The following is a 15,775-nucleotide window of genomic DNA, read 5'->3' as shown; positions in this document are numbered from 1 at the left end:
TATATATTTTTATCAAGCAAGTAGCACAGACGTCCGTTTCGTTGCGGTGGCCAATCTCGATCGTTCGTCTTTTTTCAATTATCCAGGTTTGGCACAGAAATTCTGACACGTAAAGCGGCGAGAAAGGAAGACTTTTGATCTCGGGCCAAAGTTGAAGCGCCGTCTTCAATAAATCATTTCGTTCAGTTGGTTGAGGCGTGCGAGCGCAAGATTCGTTGCTTCTTTTGTGAGCGAGCAGGTGCGCTTGCGGCGCCAAATTTTTATCCAGCAGTGAATTTTGAAAGTGCTCTCTTTCAGGATAAAATATAGACACTTCAGCTTAGATAAAAACACCGCATCCGTTTCACCTTCTTGAGGAAAGAAATATGACCGCGGAATTTTAAATCTCAAATCAATTGGTTCGTTTTGACGAACTGAAAACTTGCAGGTAATTGAATAATTGACAAATTTTCTGACTTGACATTTTTCTAACCAATCTAAGTAGACTTTTCTGACGAGTTTCTGCACGTCTTAAATTAATATGCTTTTTAACAAGGACAAAGTAATACGACAGAAATATATTTTGTGGGAAACATTTTGACAGGTTTGTCTGATCCTTAATGCAGTGGGCAAGGACTGAAGGACTGGGAGCAGGACAGAGAAACTCTATCAACGCGCTCCAGTGTCTGACAAAACGCTAGCGGCATGAAAATCTGCAATGCAAATACACTCCTCCAGCGGCCTTGCTCTCTCGCTTGCAATCAGGGCCGCGCGCGATATGAGAGCTGCCATTGCCATTGCGGATAAGAACTTGCGTTCTCCATCACGTTCAACGCACTCCATTTCTCTATTTCAGCACATTTGCCTCGCAAAAAGCGAACTAGAGAGAAAGCAGTTTTTCCGCATTATAACTCAGCGAAAAAGGGCACTATTCCAGGTAGACAATAGAAATGAAAGAATAAAATTTATAGCAGCTTGGATTAGAATTACATTCAGCAACGAAGCCCGGCATACGGCTTTCACCTGAAAATTGGTTTCAATTTCTATGAATGGAAATTAGAAAAAGGATTATATTCAAATGTTTCATTTTTTTAAATAAGTTGAGAGCAGGAAAGGGAGATAGAAAACGGCACATTTAAAAAATATTTTTCATTAAAAATCGGAATTTTTACATAAAAGACTCGTTGCAGAAATGTCTTATGCGCTTCTCTCCTTATTAATTACTTCCGATCCTAAATGGTTTCAGCAAATGTCGCATGAGATTGCGGTGTTATACAAATTACAAATATAATAAAAAATTAGCACTTACTAATCTATTTCCTGCGTTTGGTCTTCTGATTCGGTCCAATGCCAATTAACTCATCTTACCTACAAAAGGCATCGAATTTTTCGTGTGTCTGATCCAGACTGTCAACTCAATAACGATTGCTTGTTTCTATACCTTTCCTTACATCCTAGGTAATTTCATTAAAAACATTCAAGTTTCCAAATGGCATTATAGCCTTGTACATTTTCAAAACTAGCCATAGAAACACCAAATTTAACTTTTGATATCCCAACTTATGCAGCTATTGGCTGTTAATAGAGCCGCGTGCGAGTGTTAATTTCTGCACCTGACTGTAAGCTGTCTCGTCACGCTGGAATCAAGAGCAGATAACGCCGCAGCCGTCGCTTTTGAGGTCTAAGTGGCCTCTCGTGACCTGCCACCGTGTTTCTCTCGACCTTTTGCAGCGCCCGTCAAGTGCTGCGCAGCCTCTTTCGCGCTTTCCTTTTCGCTTACTCGTCTCGAGGGAAAAATTTTAGCGCCATCACTCTTCCCTTTCTTAACTGCGTCTTCACATGAACGGGCATAGTGAAACCGTGAAATGAGGAGCGTTCAGCAATTAATAAAAAACGTGGTTTTAATAAAAGTAAATTGGCCTCGCCCGTACATTTAACTGCTCACTTTATAATTATATACTTTTTTATCGGTTTATCTTTTTTTAGATGGGTGACTCCTTGATAGTGAACAACTCATGATAACTCAATGACATCCGAATAACATGGGCCCACGGACCTCATAGGAGGAAACCTAGCCCAAAAAAGGACCTACTTGGTTACTGCCCCCGCACCGAGGCCTTTTTAATTGAAGTGTTAGTCCCGTGAAACTAATTCACGCATGCTGGGAAGGTGCAAACCAACAAGTAGCGAGTCCTCCCAATTAATCCTCCCAAATACGAATGGAATCGTCATTGCAATGCAATAGAGTCAAATATAGGCACATATAAGCCCGCACTTAACTCCCATACATTGCTCGAATTCTCTAATCGCAAGTACACGCGAAACACCCGCTGAATATAATGCGAGCCAAATTGTTTATTCTTCCTCCACGAGTCCTACAAGCATGCTATCTAAAAAAAAATCATACTTTTGTCCCTTAAAATTAACGTTGCCTTAAAACAATTAACTAATTTCTAATTTTAAAAAGCATCAATTGTTGAGGTGAGATAGTAAAAATACAGCCCCTTTTCCATTTAAGGACTTTGAATTCAAGTTAACCATGTTGTTTTCGCATTGAAAATGTCAATCGAGCGGCACTTGTAATTTGAGCTCGCTCAACTCGTTGTCCTGCACCACATCATTGGAAGTCGTGGCGAGAGATAACAAAGCACGCCCACTGCTAATGATGGTACTACATTCACATTGTGAATCACAGGCTCAACAACAAGGTTCGAGAACAGCAATTAGTGCCGGCGTATTTGTTCCACGCTGCAAATGGCATGACCACTAAATATTGGTCGGCTGTTTAAATTGTGAAATAAAATACTTCATTCCAACGTTTTATGACCAGATGAATGAATTGAATTTAAAGGCAGATATAGTATGAAATTCAAGTAAGAAATTTCTAAACCATTTAATTTATTCTGCCTTGAAAAAATCCAAAGTTTGAAATTAACCTTCATCTCCATACGCAAGAGCAAATAAAAAAACTGCTAACCTTTTTATTTTTTCCCTTCATAAAAACAATTGTCTCCAAGAATAATTCTTTACTCACTTCCAGGAGCCTTTTTGACGGCTTACATCTTTAGCAGTGTTGATCCTCCATTTTCTTATTTGAAACGCCGCAGGCTTCCCGGAAAAGTTGCACTTGCAGCGTGCGGCAGGTGTTTATTCTGAGGGCCCGACCCCGTACGCCGTCGCTTTCTCCCTTTCGCTCGGTCCGCTTGCCCCAGCCAGGGACGAGAAACGGCGGCTGTGATTATTGATCACGCGCGTTCAGCCAAATGGAGAGAGAGCTCGGACTGAAATCATCAAAGGGATCCTGTGATTGCCTTTGGGACGAATAATCAAACTGATGGGTCAACGTTTAGTTGTTCCTTTTCCATTTCATTTCATTTCAGTGAATCCTGATTTCGACAGACTCGATCTCTATAAATAAAGTGGGATTAACCTAAAATTACTTATTCAACTTGTAGGGCTATCATAATTGGCCCGGATCTCAACAGTTAAATTATCTCCATTAGTCGAGATGTTGATTGTTAAATATTAAATAAATACAAGAGAGGAAATTCTGCGAGACAATCTACGACCGAGGCACATCAAGAGCAGAAGCACACCAAGCAACTCAGATCAAGCAGAGGCCGGAGAACACGCAGCCCTCTCTAACAAACGCCATTTATTTACTCTTTCAATCCTGAGACCCCCCCCAAAAAAAAAATTGCTCTTGATGTGCCTCAGTTGTAGAATGTCTCGCAAAATTTCCTCTCTCGTATTTATTTAAAATTTAAAAATGAACATCATTATTGAGATCCCGACTAATGGAGATAATTTAACTGTTAAGATCCGGGCCAATTAGGATAGCCCTAAAAAATGTTAATAGTTTCCTGGTATTTTGTATGATAAATAGATACGCCTCTTGGTAGAAAAATTACTCGTTATACCCACAAATGATTATAAAATAAGCTCATTGAATTTTTTCCAACTAATATGATAAATTGTTATAGAATTAATTAGATTTTAAGAACAGAAAAATTACATAAACATTGATAGTAAAAAGACAGTTGTAAAATAAAAAAGCAACGTTTGTGCAATTACATATAACGAATGTTTATAATATGATTATTATTATTTAAAATAGACACTTCTAGTTGATTTGCTAACTATAATAAATTTATGTTGTGTCCGTCTATGAGCTGTTTAGCTTTTGTGCGCCGATGTAATAAATACAATATCCAGTTTTTACGAATCACAGGCACGAAACACATTACAATTTTACGTCCTCGCGCAAGAGCAACATCAATCTAGACTCGGCAGTGATTTCATTTTTAGCAGCTGTGCGCCCGATATCCTGTGAATAATAAGCCTGCTCGCTGCACAAGCATGTGCCCATTGTATACACGTGGGAGAGCGGGACAGGCAAAAACGATTTGGCGAGAAAAAGCCGCGGCCACCGCCGCACCATCCATCCATCAAAATCGCACGCACAATTCGAGTCCACTCGGCCGTGCTATCTCGCTAACAGTGTTCAAAAGCAGCGCCGCGTGCGTCTCACATTTCACAATTTTGACGCATTAATCGCGTTTTTCCACTTTGACATGCCCCTCGAATGTATAGTGCCAGATCGGCAATATTTGAATAAACTGGCCCAAACGTGCGTTGCTACAATGAAAAAAATACTAATACGTTAGAAAATATATTTAAAATACTGTGTTTCAAGTAGTGGTGTTGGGATTCTCAGGACACAAAGAAACTCTTTTCATTTTATAAACAGGACCTTTCCTGTAAGATGTGTTGCCAGAATATTCCCTAACGACTAGCTCTCTCGTAAATGTTGAATCTTGCGTTTCATCCAAAATGAGCACCGGAGCGCCTAGCTGACTCAATTGTGACGTGCATCACGCACCTGTGCCCACAATTTAACCCGTTGCTGCTCTTTTCTCCGAGCAAAGAACAATGCGAACCTCCATTTGAATCCGTGACTTTTAATGCTGGCCAATCATTGCACTCCAGTTCATTTGAGTGTTGGCTGCTGGTTTCATTGGAAAGTGGCACACTCTACAAATTATGCAGCTCCAAGCTGATGATTGTACAAAGCGGATCCTGTGTATAAAGTGCAGTAATTATGCAAAAGCGAGCAATCACTTTTAGACCGAGTGCTGGTTATTACAACGAATTCGTCATGAAAAGCGACAAATATAGAGAGGCGACCGTTCTTGTTCTATTAATATAAAAACGACACACCATATAAATTGGCATAATAAGTAGGGCATTATGTTTATGATCACACGTCATTTGAAAACCCTCGATCAATGTCGAACAGAAATTTTTAAATACTCGGCTTTATTTTAAACTGTAAAACAATTAAGTGCTTTTGACATCAGCTTTTAATGGTTGGAATTGGAATTGTAATTTATATCCGTATATATTCGGTGAAACGTTGTAATATTACCTCCTGTACCACTCGAACCTTTGCTAAAATTGTCATGTTTAGGTAGTCGTTAACAGATGTGGAAATTTGGTTTTAATTAAATGACTTAACGAGTTTTAATAATTTAATGTAAGGAGGGAAAACGCAGAGACCAGTTTAAATGTGCATTTCGTTGTTACATTTCTTGCATTAGCTTGCCACCTTTAAAAATTTACAAACGACAAAAGTTTATAACCGAAACAAATATTAAAGTCATTTTTAAGAGTGTTTTTGTTCTATTTAAAATACTCTATACTTTCCGGATAAATTTATGAGTTAGAGCCGTATTGCTGAGCTCCTGTCTCCAATAATTTAATACTCAAAACAATGAAGATTGTTTGAGATTCTTATATTTTTAGAACCTCTGCTCAGCACATTCCGTGGGCCATGAGCTCACCGGGTCCCAATAACACCGCCGAGCAGATAACATGGAGCTTGAGCCCGATGTGACCATCTCTTCGCCTCCCCGAACCGAGGTCTTTTACTGAAACGCCTGACATTTTTTCCCCGAAAGCCGCTGGAAAGGTGCGAAAACCAGCAAGTGGCGAGTACTTCCAGAAACAAAAAACTTGGAAATCAAAAAAATATATGTAATTTCAATTTATTTTAAATTAATTTTTCCTCTTAAATATTTCCACTCATCCTGGCAAAAGTCCTTGGCCTAAAGCCATTTAAACACTTATTTCTAATTAGTCTTGTAAATTTTCAAAGTTTTAAATGCAGAGAAAATGACTCTGATAAAACTTTGTGATGGTTGATTCCTTATGGTATGCGATGAAAATTATGGCCCATAAATTTACGCAGTCATGGTTGTTTTGTGTAATGCACGTGTATTTGAGCAGAAAAAACGAGCTTTCGCAGTTGTGCGCGAGCGAAACAATAATGGCACAGAGAGCCTTTCGTCCGCTCTGAGCCGGCACGATGATATTAAAATTAATACTTAGCTGGCTAGCTCGTGTGCTAATGGAAGCTGCTGGGCAGAAGGGCATTATTATAATAGTGCGCACGTTAGTCGTCGTTAGCAGACGAACATAATATACATACACACACGGCCTCTTCCTGCAAATTGATGTCAGCAGCGCCCGAAATGAGCTGGCACACAAAATCTAATTAATCAGCGGCTAATTACCCTCAAAAGAAGGAAATAAGGACGCGGGAAGTGCCGCGGCGGAAATTTAATTTTCCGCGCTCAATGGCCCTACCGGCGGCATGAATGGCGTCGACTCTATTTCTGGGCCAACAATAGAGAGCATTTTTTGGTTGGAAAAACCGGTCGATTGACTGCTTCTTCTGACTATGAACCTTGCAGACACAATTGAAATTAAGGCTGAAACTAATTTCTTTTAGAAAGAAATAATTTATGAGCAACAACATAACATATTATTTAAGTAGGAAATATTAGGGTTTAGAATCGAAAAAATCATACTCTGTCCATTCCAATGTTGATTTTGTTAGATAAAGTTAATGTAGCAGCTGGGTTTACATTAATTCAACGGACTCCATCTCCTACAGACCACTATCTCTATTGAAAAACAACATCAGTTAATACTCATTTTAAATTTTAGAGGTCTAGCCATTGCCAATTAGGGAAATTGCCAGCAAAGCATTGCAGTTGCAATCAACGCGGAAAAGCAAAATTCGATCCGCTAAAATTTAGTGCTCCATTATTCCCAACTGTCATGCAGCACCAAGCTGAGTGAGCCCTCGGCTCTGCTTTTATCGCCAGTTTCGCTCCCAAAAGCCATTTCTCTCTGTCTCCATCACTCCACACTTATTAAAAAAACCAATATGAATAGCATGTCAACAGTGGAGCATTAATTTTCGAGTGAATTTTTTGTCGCCAGCGTCGAGCGCCTGCAGAAAAAACAACTTATGTCACGCGCACAACAGGAGTGGCGAGCTGGTCGTCTACCTTTGATTTGGCGGCGCTCCAGCTTGTCGGGAGAGAGTTGTGCTTGAGTGCTTTTAGGCTAATTTGACTGTTGCTTGAGCAGCCAATAGGGAATAGGAGATCAAACCTCTTACACTAGGCAAGAATTAACTGAATTTTTTTCTAGAACTAAGAATTTAGCTAGAATAATTTATGGAAATGTTTAGGAAAAATAATTAATTTTAATTTACTCTTAAGAGCAAATTTAAAATCGCATCAAACCATATCCTAAATTTTTAAATTTCACATATTATCCCTCATATATTTCTTTTGCAACAATTTAGTTTGTTATCAACAAAAAATCAGTTTTCTAGATTCTGACGTTTTGGCCCTGGTTTTCCCACTTCCATTTCAGCTCGACAGTGGAATGCCAGCGTCAGCCTGTTTGCCAACCATAGCGAACGGAAAATGTTATATTCAGTGCTCTGCTTGTGCATTCCACGCTTTCCGCCTGCTCTCCCGACCGGGATTATTAATTTTGCAAAGTGCGCCCCTAGCCTACGCCTCGGATCATAACATAAGTTCAGATTATCGTGCGTCTTGTTTTTTTTCCGAGATAAAGGCATGACACTCACAACACGTATACACAGCATCAACGAGGCAACCAACCGACACTCTGCATGCAGAAGTGGGCTTGGGTTTTGTTTGAAAATCAACTTTTTGTATCTGACATATTATATGGAAGCACGTGCATGGAAAGAGACAAAACGTGTAAAATGTATAAAAAATGTCTGACAATCTAAATTACACTAATTGAAACCATTAATTTTAATAACGGAATCTTCTCAGACACCTAGATCCAAAATTTATTGTTCAAAGGAGACAACTTTGAAAAATATGCAATCCATTTTTGTAGCTTGACTTTTGACTTAATTCTTATGCATCGACAGGAAAGTTTTTCAGCTTCCGAGGTGACGTAATGGTGTCCCAAATTTAACTCTACCAACCTACATCAAAGTGGAGAAACCCCAGGACTTTTCGACAATCTGAATTCAAGAGACTGTAAAATCAGCAGAAAAAATCTGAAAGCAAGCCGGTACCGTTATTGTTTCAGTTTAATAAATGGCTTCCTTTTTTGATACGCGAGGAAACGATAAATTCCCGGCCAATATGAAAGGAGGAAATTGCCGAAACTGCAAGTTACTCACTTCCCTCCCAATCTCTAGGGACGTGTAAACTTTTTACGAGGGCGTGCGTAAACTCTGATTGACCCGATGGCAACACCTAGTTTCTTGCAACATGTTTTTTTTCGCAATTATCACCGCGAGTATCGATCGAGCCCTTATAAAACACACAGCAGCCCCTATTGCCGCGGCTCAAAATGGAATTACGCGCCCGGCGGCGGCAGCAATTAATGGGCTACGCAAGAGCTAAAAAGCTCACGACCTGACCTCGTTCCGCGAGAACGTCACTGATCAAATTTACGAGCCAAAGTGGCGGAGAACGATTTCTTGCTCCGGCGAACACTCCCTGACAATGAGCCTTTCTGCCCGCGTGCGACATGTGCGCTCGTCAAGCGGCTGTATCGAAACCGTAAAACGACGATCGTATATGCATGCTGAACAAACTCGTTAACCATTTTTTAAGTTTTCCTCGACTCACTGCGCCAGGCAGCTGAAGATGTCGGCGAAATTGAATTTTCTGGAAGTTTTTGTTGGACGAATGAAAAGTTATTTTTATGGGAAAGGATTTTATGGCTCAGTGACCGTCTGCTGTCACATTTGCTCACAGAACTATAGAGAAATCTCGGGAAAATTTATATTAAAAAAGGAGTGAAGCATCTGCTGGCCATTCTCCAACAAGGTTTGACATTTTTGTGTTCCTACAGTTTCAAAGAAGCTGGGAAAATTCCCAGTCAAAAGGAAAAAATATTCGAGTTTGCACAACCAACAAAATCTTTTGAACATATTATATAATTAGTGAGTTTCAGAACAAGCCAATAAATCATTTGTATATTATATTCTTGCCAAAAGAAATGACTGTAGACAACCACTATTTTAAAAGCGAAACTCGAATTCTGTCGCTAAGTTAATAAATACATTAATTCCTAAATTTGTATTTCTTTGACCTACAGCACTAGTGTTTTAAAATGAGGAAAACGTTATTTTACAACTATGCAAAGAAATTAAAAGAAAAAAGTTTGGTGCTATACCATTTCCTAAATTAAAAGAACGAAGTTTATTTTTTACAATTTTTACTGCCGTTATTTGTGCAGAAAATTTAATTCCTTTTTCTGCCAAGTTTCCTCCATCCAAAAGTGACCTGTGCTAAATCTACCGTACCTAAAGTTTCTGTTAATTATCCTTGTTGTTTGAAGCAATTCCGGCCGGAAATATTCCTGCGCTTGTTGCTCTCGCACCTCGGCCGCCTTTTTGCGCTTTTGAAACGCATCGCACGTCCGCGCCGGAAACAACGAAACAAGCCGTCGGTTTTTTACTGCCCGGGGCCTAATCAGCTTTTACGAGCGCCGCTCAATTAGACGAAGAAGAGAGGCTAAAGCTGGCTCGGCCCGCTCTATTTGCCAACTGGAGAGATTAGCAGCTAAGGGCTGCACGTCAGACGAGAAGGGATGAATATCAATGACGAGATGTGAACATGTATATTGTAACAACCAGTAGCGCTGAAGTTTCTTAATTTTATCTTCTTCCTTTGAAAAATCAGTTCCAAATTATCGGAGCGATCAAAGCTTTTTGTTAATTAAATTAAACATGCACACCATGGATTTCTACAATAATCCTTGTTTGATCTCGATCTTTTAACACTGCCATGTGTAATTGTTAAGCGGTTTAGTGCTTTATTTAGACACTCTATGGCGATTTTAAAATGGGGTTGAATTTATCGAATTTATAAGACTAAAAAGTGCTGATTGGCAGTCTGGACATAATGTGTAAATTGATTTCTTGTTCATGAAACCAGCACTGGCCAAATGTGCTTCAAAATTTGTTCCCGTCGGTAAGATCCAACATGACGTTGAAAAGTGAGAAGTAAAGCTCTGTTTTTCTCTCTGTACGATTTACGCGAGTGCGTTTTTCCGATCTCATTGGCGTAGTTAATTCATGTAATGCAAATTACATCACAATATGTTATTGAAAACTCGCTTCTTGACCACATTTTCACACGTCATCTTCCAGCTGACGCCACAGCTGCGGAATGCGCGAATCTGGTCTCCACTGCCTAAAACAAAACATAATAAAACACTTTTGTTATTGAATTAAAAAAGTTGACAAGCAGTTAAAAAACAAATTACTTATCATCAATCAAATTATCTCATGCATTTTTGTTTTATTTTTTCAGAGTGGGAGGTCTCTGGAGGCGACGGAGAAGACGTTTCTGGAGGCGGCTGAACGCGGTGACAAGCACACGATAGAGCGATGCTTGCTGGCGCCCAGATCGGTCAACGTCAACTGCACAGACCTGCTTGGTCGCTCTGCACTCCAGATTGCCGTCGACAATGAAAACGTTGAGCTCGTCGAAATCCTCCTTCAGCAGCCAGACATCAAAATAGGTGTGATTAACACCTTAACTGGGCTACAAATCAATTATTTTTGCCCTGCTCCTTTGTCTTGAGCCTTGTGTTCATTCCAAAATAATTTTATTCTATAATTTTTACTGGAGATTTTTTAAAAACTTTAAAGGCAATTGGTTTTTAACTCACAAAAATGCACTCGGACTCCATTTAAAATATTCTTTGTCCCATTTTATTTTATTTTGTTTAACAAATATTATATTTTATTTTGAATGGGTCTCTTTTCTTCCCCTCCTTCCCTAATTTTCCATGGAATAAATAAGACAGAATACATTAAAAATCTTGTATAAGAAACGATTTAAATTTGAAGTTATAAATTAATAAATATGCCAATTTACAAACATTTAAACAAGAAAAAGTCAAATAATCCATTTTAAAAATTTTGCTATCACGACACCAGAGCTCAAGTCTCAAATTTATGAACTTCAATCTGCATAAATCACCAAAACTCGAAAGAAAAAGCCAATCGCCTGTAAAATAAACATGCCCATTAATCAAGTATTGGAAGCAGGAGATGCTCTGCTGCACGCAATTACGGAGGGAGTGTTGCGCATCGTCGAGCTGCTCATTGACCATCCAAGCATCTCGGCTTCAATGCTGGCCTCAGGCTGGAGCCGCTCGCGACCTTCCACAGAGGAGAGTTCAGACTTTTCACCGGACATCTCGCCCGTCATCCTCGCCGCCCACTGCAACCAGTTTGAAATCTTGCAGCTCTTCCTTGCCAGAGGTGAGTTCCTTGATTTCATTAGATCTTGTTGATTTAATAACATTTTTATACATTAATACTTATTATATAATTCACACATATATTTAATTTTAACTTGTATGGCTTAAGGAGCTGCTGGTTGCCAATTATACTAAAATATGTTTTTTATAACCAAGAAATTTAAGGAAATCAAACACATAAAATATTGCATTACAAAATAAAAATGATGATGTGCTACAGTCAAATTCTTAATGTGGAAAATTTAATACACTCTGCCAGTTGCATTAGTTTAATTGTATAAAATAAATTATTTTACAAATAATTCTCTACTTGCTGGTTTGCACCTTTCCAGCATGCGTGATTTTGGCTTCACGAGACGAATGTCTAGCGTTTCAATGCAGTCCTCGGTGCAGAGGCAAGTGGCCCTTGAGTGGGCTGGGTCCCTGTGCGGCCTGGTGCGCCCATGTTATCCGTTCGCGGTGTTATTGGGACCCGGGTTTCAGCATTCGTGCTAGTGGAGTGCGCGCCCTTCCCGGTCCGAGAGGACAGAGATAAAAAGAGCAAAAAATAATATTCTTTCTTAAAGAATTTGAAATATGTTTAGAAATTAAACAGGTAAATAAGTTTTGCTACGATCAGTGTCCTAGTTTGCGTGTGAATTTTAATAATTTTAATCTTCATTTCTCCATTAGAGTTTGCTGTATAATTTCAGGTGCCTACATCGACAAGCCGCACCCCCTGAACTGCTTCTGCCGGCAGTGCGAAGAGAGCAAGCAGTCGGACAGCCTTCGCTACTCTCTCAAGCGCATCCACACGTACAAGGCGCTCGCCAGCCCCGCGTGGCTTTCGCTGACCAGCCACGACCCCATCCTTTCCGCCTTCAAGGTAGGCAGGAAATCTTGCTGTTCTACTAAAAATGCAATGAATAGGTATTGATTTTAAAAGAGGGTTAAAGATTTATAAGACTCATTTGTACGGAATGTGTATTTTAGCAAAGTAAAGAGCACTTTTTTTTAAAAAAAAAGTCCCCTTATTTAGTATATACAAGCAATTCGTTGAGCATAATATCATATTATATCTTGGCATACAGAAAGGTTTTGAGCAATTTTCATGGATTTCACGAAAAGGCAAAATGAATGCACATGTAGCTCTGTTTTAATATACTCCCACGTGCAAACAAAAAACCAAATATTCGAGTTAAAAGTTACTCATTCGTGCTCTGATTTAGCACGTGAAGATATTTCACCCTAGTTCAGTCCGAGTTATTATTTCAATTTTTGGCGAACTTTTTGCCTCTCGCGCTTTTAGCACCGCACCGGAAAAACAGATTTGCTTGTGCTCTCTCTCTCTCTCTCTCTCTCTCTCTCTCTCTCTCTCTCTCTCTCTCTCTCTCTCTCTCTCTCTCTCTCTCTCCTCTCTTAAGTGGCGAGAGAAACATTTTAGTTTGTTGAAGTGGTCCCGCAAGTTCAGCGGCGAGTGAGTTTGTGTGTTTGCGTGCCTTAGCGCGTTTAAAGCGGGAGAGTGCTCTGTGCAGCACGCCGCATTGGCCCCGTGAGGCAGGTGAATGGAGTGAAATAAGAGTTAGGTGCCGCAAATTGCAAAGCGGTAAGCCGACGCACGCACGAGCAACTTCCTGGTCTTAATTCTTCGCCAAAGAATTACGGCTGACCGCGACACTTGCATGGAGAATAGTAAAAACTATTTTCCAAACTGTTTTATCCATTTTAAAAACCAAGACATTTTCTAATTTCTTCCCACTTTCTTTGCAAATTTATAAAAAAACTATTTGTGGGCTTTATTTTATTTTAATTGTTTTTCTTTGTTTACCGTGAGATTTTAAATAATCATCAAAACCTTGAAAAATCGGTTAAGTGAAATTTGCAAACAAGTATTGAATAAGTTTAATTGAAATTTAAAAAAATCTTTGTTTAAGTAAGCCAACAGATATTATATTTTCAGCAGAAAAATCCATCTGGGGTAACATTTTTGATATTGGGGGCTCCCCTATTTTTATCAAAAATAATAAATATATAATATTTTTATTTGTATCTCTTAAAATGGTTCTAAAGGACGTTTTTTCTGGAAAAAAAAACTAATGAAAGCATTTTTGTCAAATTTCCGCCCTTTTGAGAAACCCTTGCTTTAAAATGTGTATTGAAAATAAAAATTGTTGCATTTTTTTAAATTACTTCAATTAAGATTATTTAAATTAGATATCAGAACCCTACAGCTTTGTTGTTTACCTATACTTAATATAAATCATAATCGTTTCAACTTTATAATTTGAAAAAAAATAATTTCTGGTATAAAAGCTGTAGAGATTCTATTGAGAATTTAATTAGAAAGCCAAACGGGAAGAGAGGTGATAACGCAGCTGTTTCACTTCCATGTCGAGACAATATAATTGCAGCAATAACAAAGACACAAAAATAAATGCTTTGAACAGCTTTCGTGGGAGCTGGAGCGTCTGGCCGAGCTGGAGAACGAGTTCAAAGACATTTACATGGAGCTGAGCTCGCAGTGCAAGCGCTACTCATGCGAGCTGCTGGACCAGTGCCGCTCCTCGGAGGAGGTGATTGCGGTGCTGAACCGCCGCTGCTCGTCCAGCAGCCCCCCGGAGCCCGCCCTCTACGACGAGGCGCCGCACTCAGAGCGGCTCTCTCTCGACAGGCTCAAGCTGGCGCTCAAATACGACCAAAAGCAGGTAAGCTCATCGCGTGTGGCGCTTGATGATAACAGACTTTGAGAGAAAAGTCGCAATATGGTTCTTCGTCAATCTGGGATTTTATCCTACTCATTATAAGATAATAAAAGGAATTGCAATTGAAAGAAATTTCTTTATCTGGAAACAAATTAAAAATACTAAAAGCGACTTCATTTTATTTTCAGTAATACAATTTTTCAGCAATAAAAATTAAAAATCACTATTGGAAGAACCCAAAAATTCCATGTTTATATTTTTGATCCATTCCTTAGGAACAAATTACCAATAACAACTACTTTGGTGAAAGGTAGCTGGCTAGTTACCTACAAAATTTGAGCACTTTACATATAGATCCGCGGTCTCCCTTCTTGAAATTGCATTTTTATTTTTATAAAGTGGGAACCATCATAAGTCGGAGATTTTTTCAAGCAGATTCAATATGTCATTTTCAACCCGTTTATGGTTGAGGCTCATGTCTACGTCAAACTTTACATCCTAGACATGTCCTGTCTTAAAACCTACTTCTCTGCAGTTTCCCAAATTTTAATGTCCACGTTTAATCATCCCTTTGGCAGTTTGTCGCGCACCCACATTGCCAGCAGCTGCTGACCTCGATATGGTACGAGGGCTTTCCTATTTGGCGGCGGCGTAGCGGTTTTTCCAAGGTGCTGCTGTGCCTGGCTATCATCACGGCGATGCCCCTGCTGGCGGCCACCTACCTCCTCTTCCCCCGCACACGCCTCGGCAAACTCATCAGGTCACCTTTCATGAAGTTCATCTACCACAGGTGCGCACTTCTTTTACAACTTTCCCGTGCGTGATCAGAATCTCAAATTCTGCAAATTTCGCTTGCTGTTTGCTACAGTCGTTCCTCACAGCCGGGCGGATTTTTTGCGAAAAATACTTTTCAAATGCATGATTAGAACACACAATCATTTATATTAAATGGGTAAGATACCTTTTTGTGATATTTTATGAATAGTTTTTGGGTGTGTACGTGGAATTTACTTTTCAACAGTAGGGATAACATTCTTTTAATCGGCTCGGCGTTCATCAGTTATTTTAAACAAGAAAGATTTTTGCCACTTGTTAAAATTTTAAATAGGAAGTCGAATCATTATTGAATGATCATTTATGGCGCAGCAATTCAATTAGTTAAGATCTGAAGATCAAAGTTAAAAAAAAAAAACACAGAGATTATAGATTTGGAGTATTGGAATTCACCTCTGCCGCAATTTGTTGTCTGGAAATTAGAGAATATAAATAATATGACGATGATGGACATTGATGGGAGTGAAAAGATAAAAAAATAAACTCTCTTAATTATTCACCTACTCTCACAGCCACAGTTTAAATTAGTATACAACCTTCGCTTTCCATTCTTCTTAAAGAGGAAAATTTCTTGGAACTTTCTTATTCGTCAGCCGCCCCCGTAACGACTCAAAATCAGTGAATCAGAGATCAATAAATAAATAATGGTTGAA

General features: G+C 39.2%; 1 protein-coding gene across 3 annotated transcripts in view; it reads left to right on the top strand.

The window, feature by feature from the left end:
• LOC135946449 (transient-receptor-potential-like protein) overlaps positions 1-15,775 on the top strand; it is a 32,772-nt gene that overhangs the window by 5,063 nt on the left and 11,934 nt on the right. For all 3 annotated transcript variants that reach the window (XM_065494665.1, XM_065494664.1, XM_065494663.1), the window contains exons 2-6: positions 10,650-10,860; positions 11,393-11,608; positions 12,300-12,472; positions 14,034-14,291; positions 14,867-15,078. In XM_065494665.1, the coding sequence (XP_065350737.1) occupies positions 10,650-10,860; positions 11,393-11,608; positions 12,300-12,472; positions 14,034-14,291; positions 14,867-15,078 (1,070 nt within the window). The remainder of the gene's footprint in view (positions 1-10,649; positions 10,861-11,392; positions 11,609-12,299; positions 12,473-14,033; positions 14,292-14,866; positions 15,079-15,775) is intronic.

Source organism: Cloeon dipterum, chromosome X (assembly GCF_949628265.1).
Source record: "Cloeon dipterum chromosome X, ieCloDipt1.1, whole genome shotgun sequence".
NCBI lineage: Eukaryota > Metazoa > Arthropoda > Insecta > Ephemeroptera > Baetidae > Cloeon > Cloeon dipterum.
Note: the sequence above shows the minus strand (reverse complement) of the source record. Positions and strands in the feature narration are given on the sequence as shown.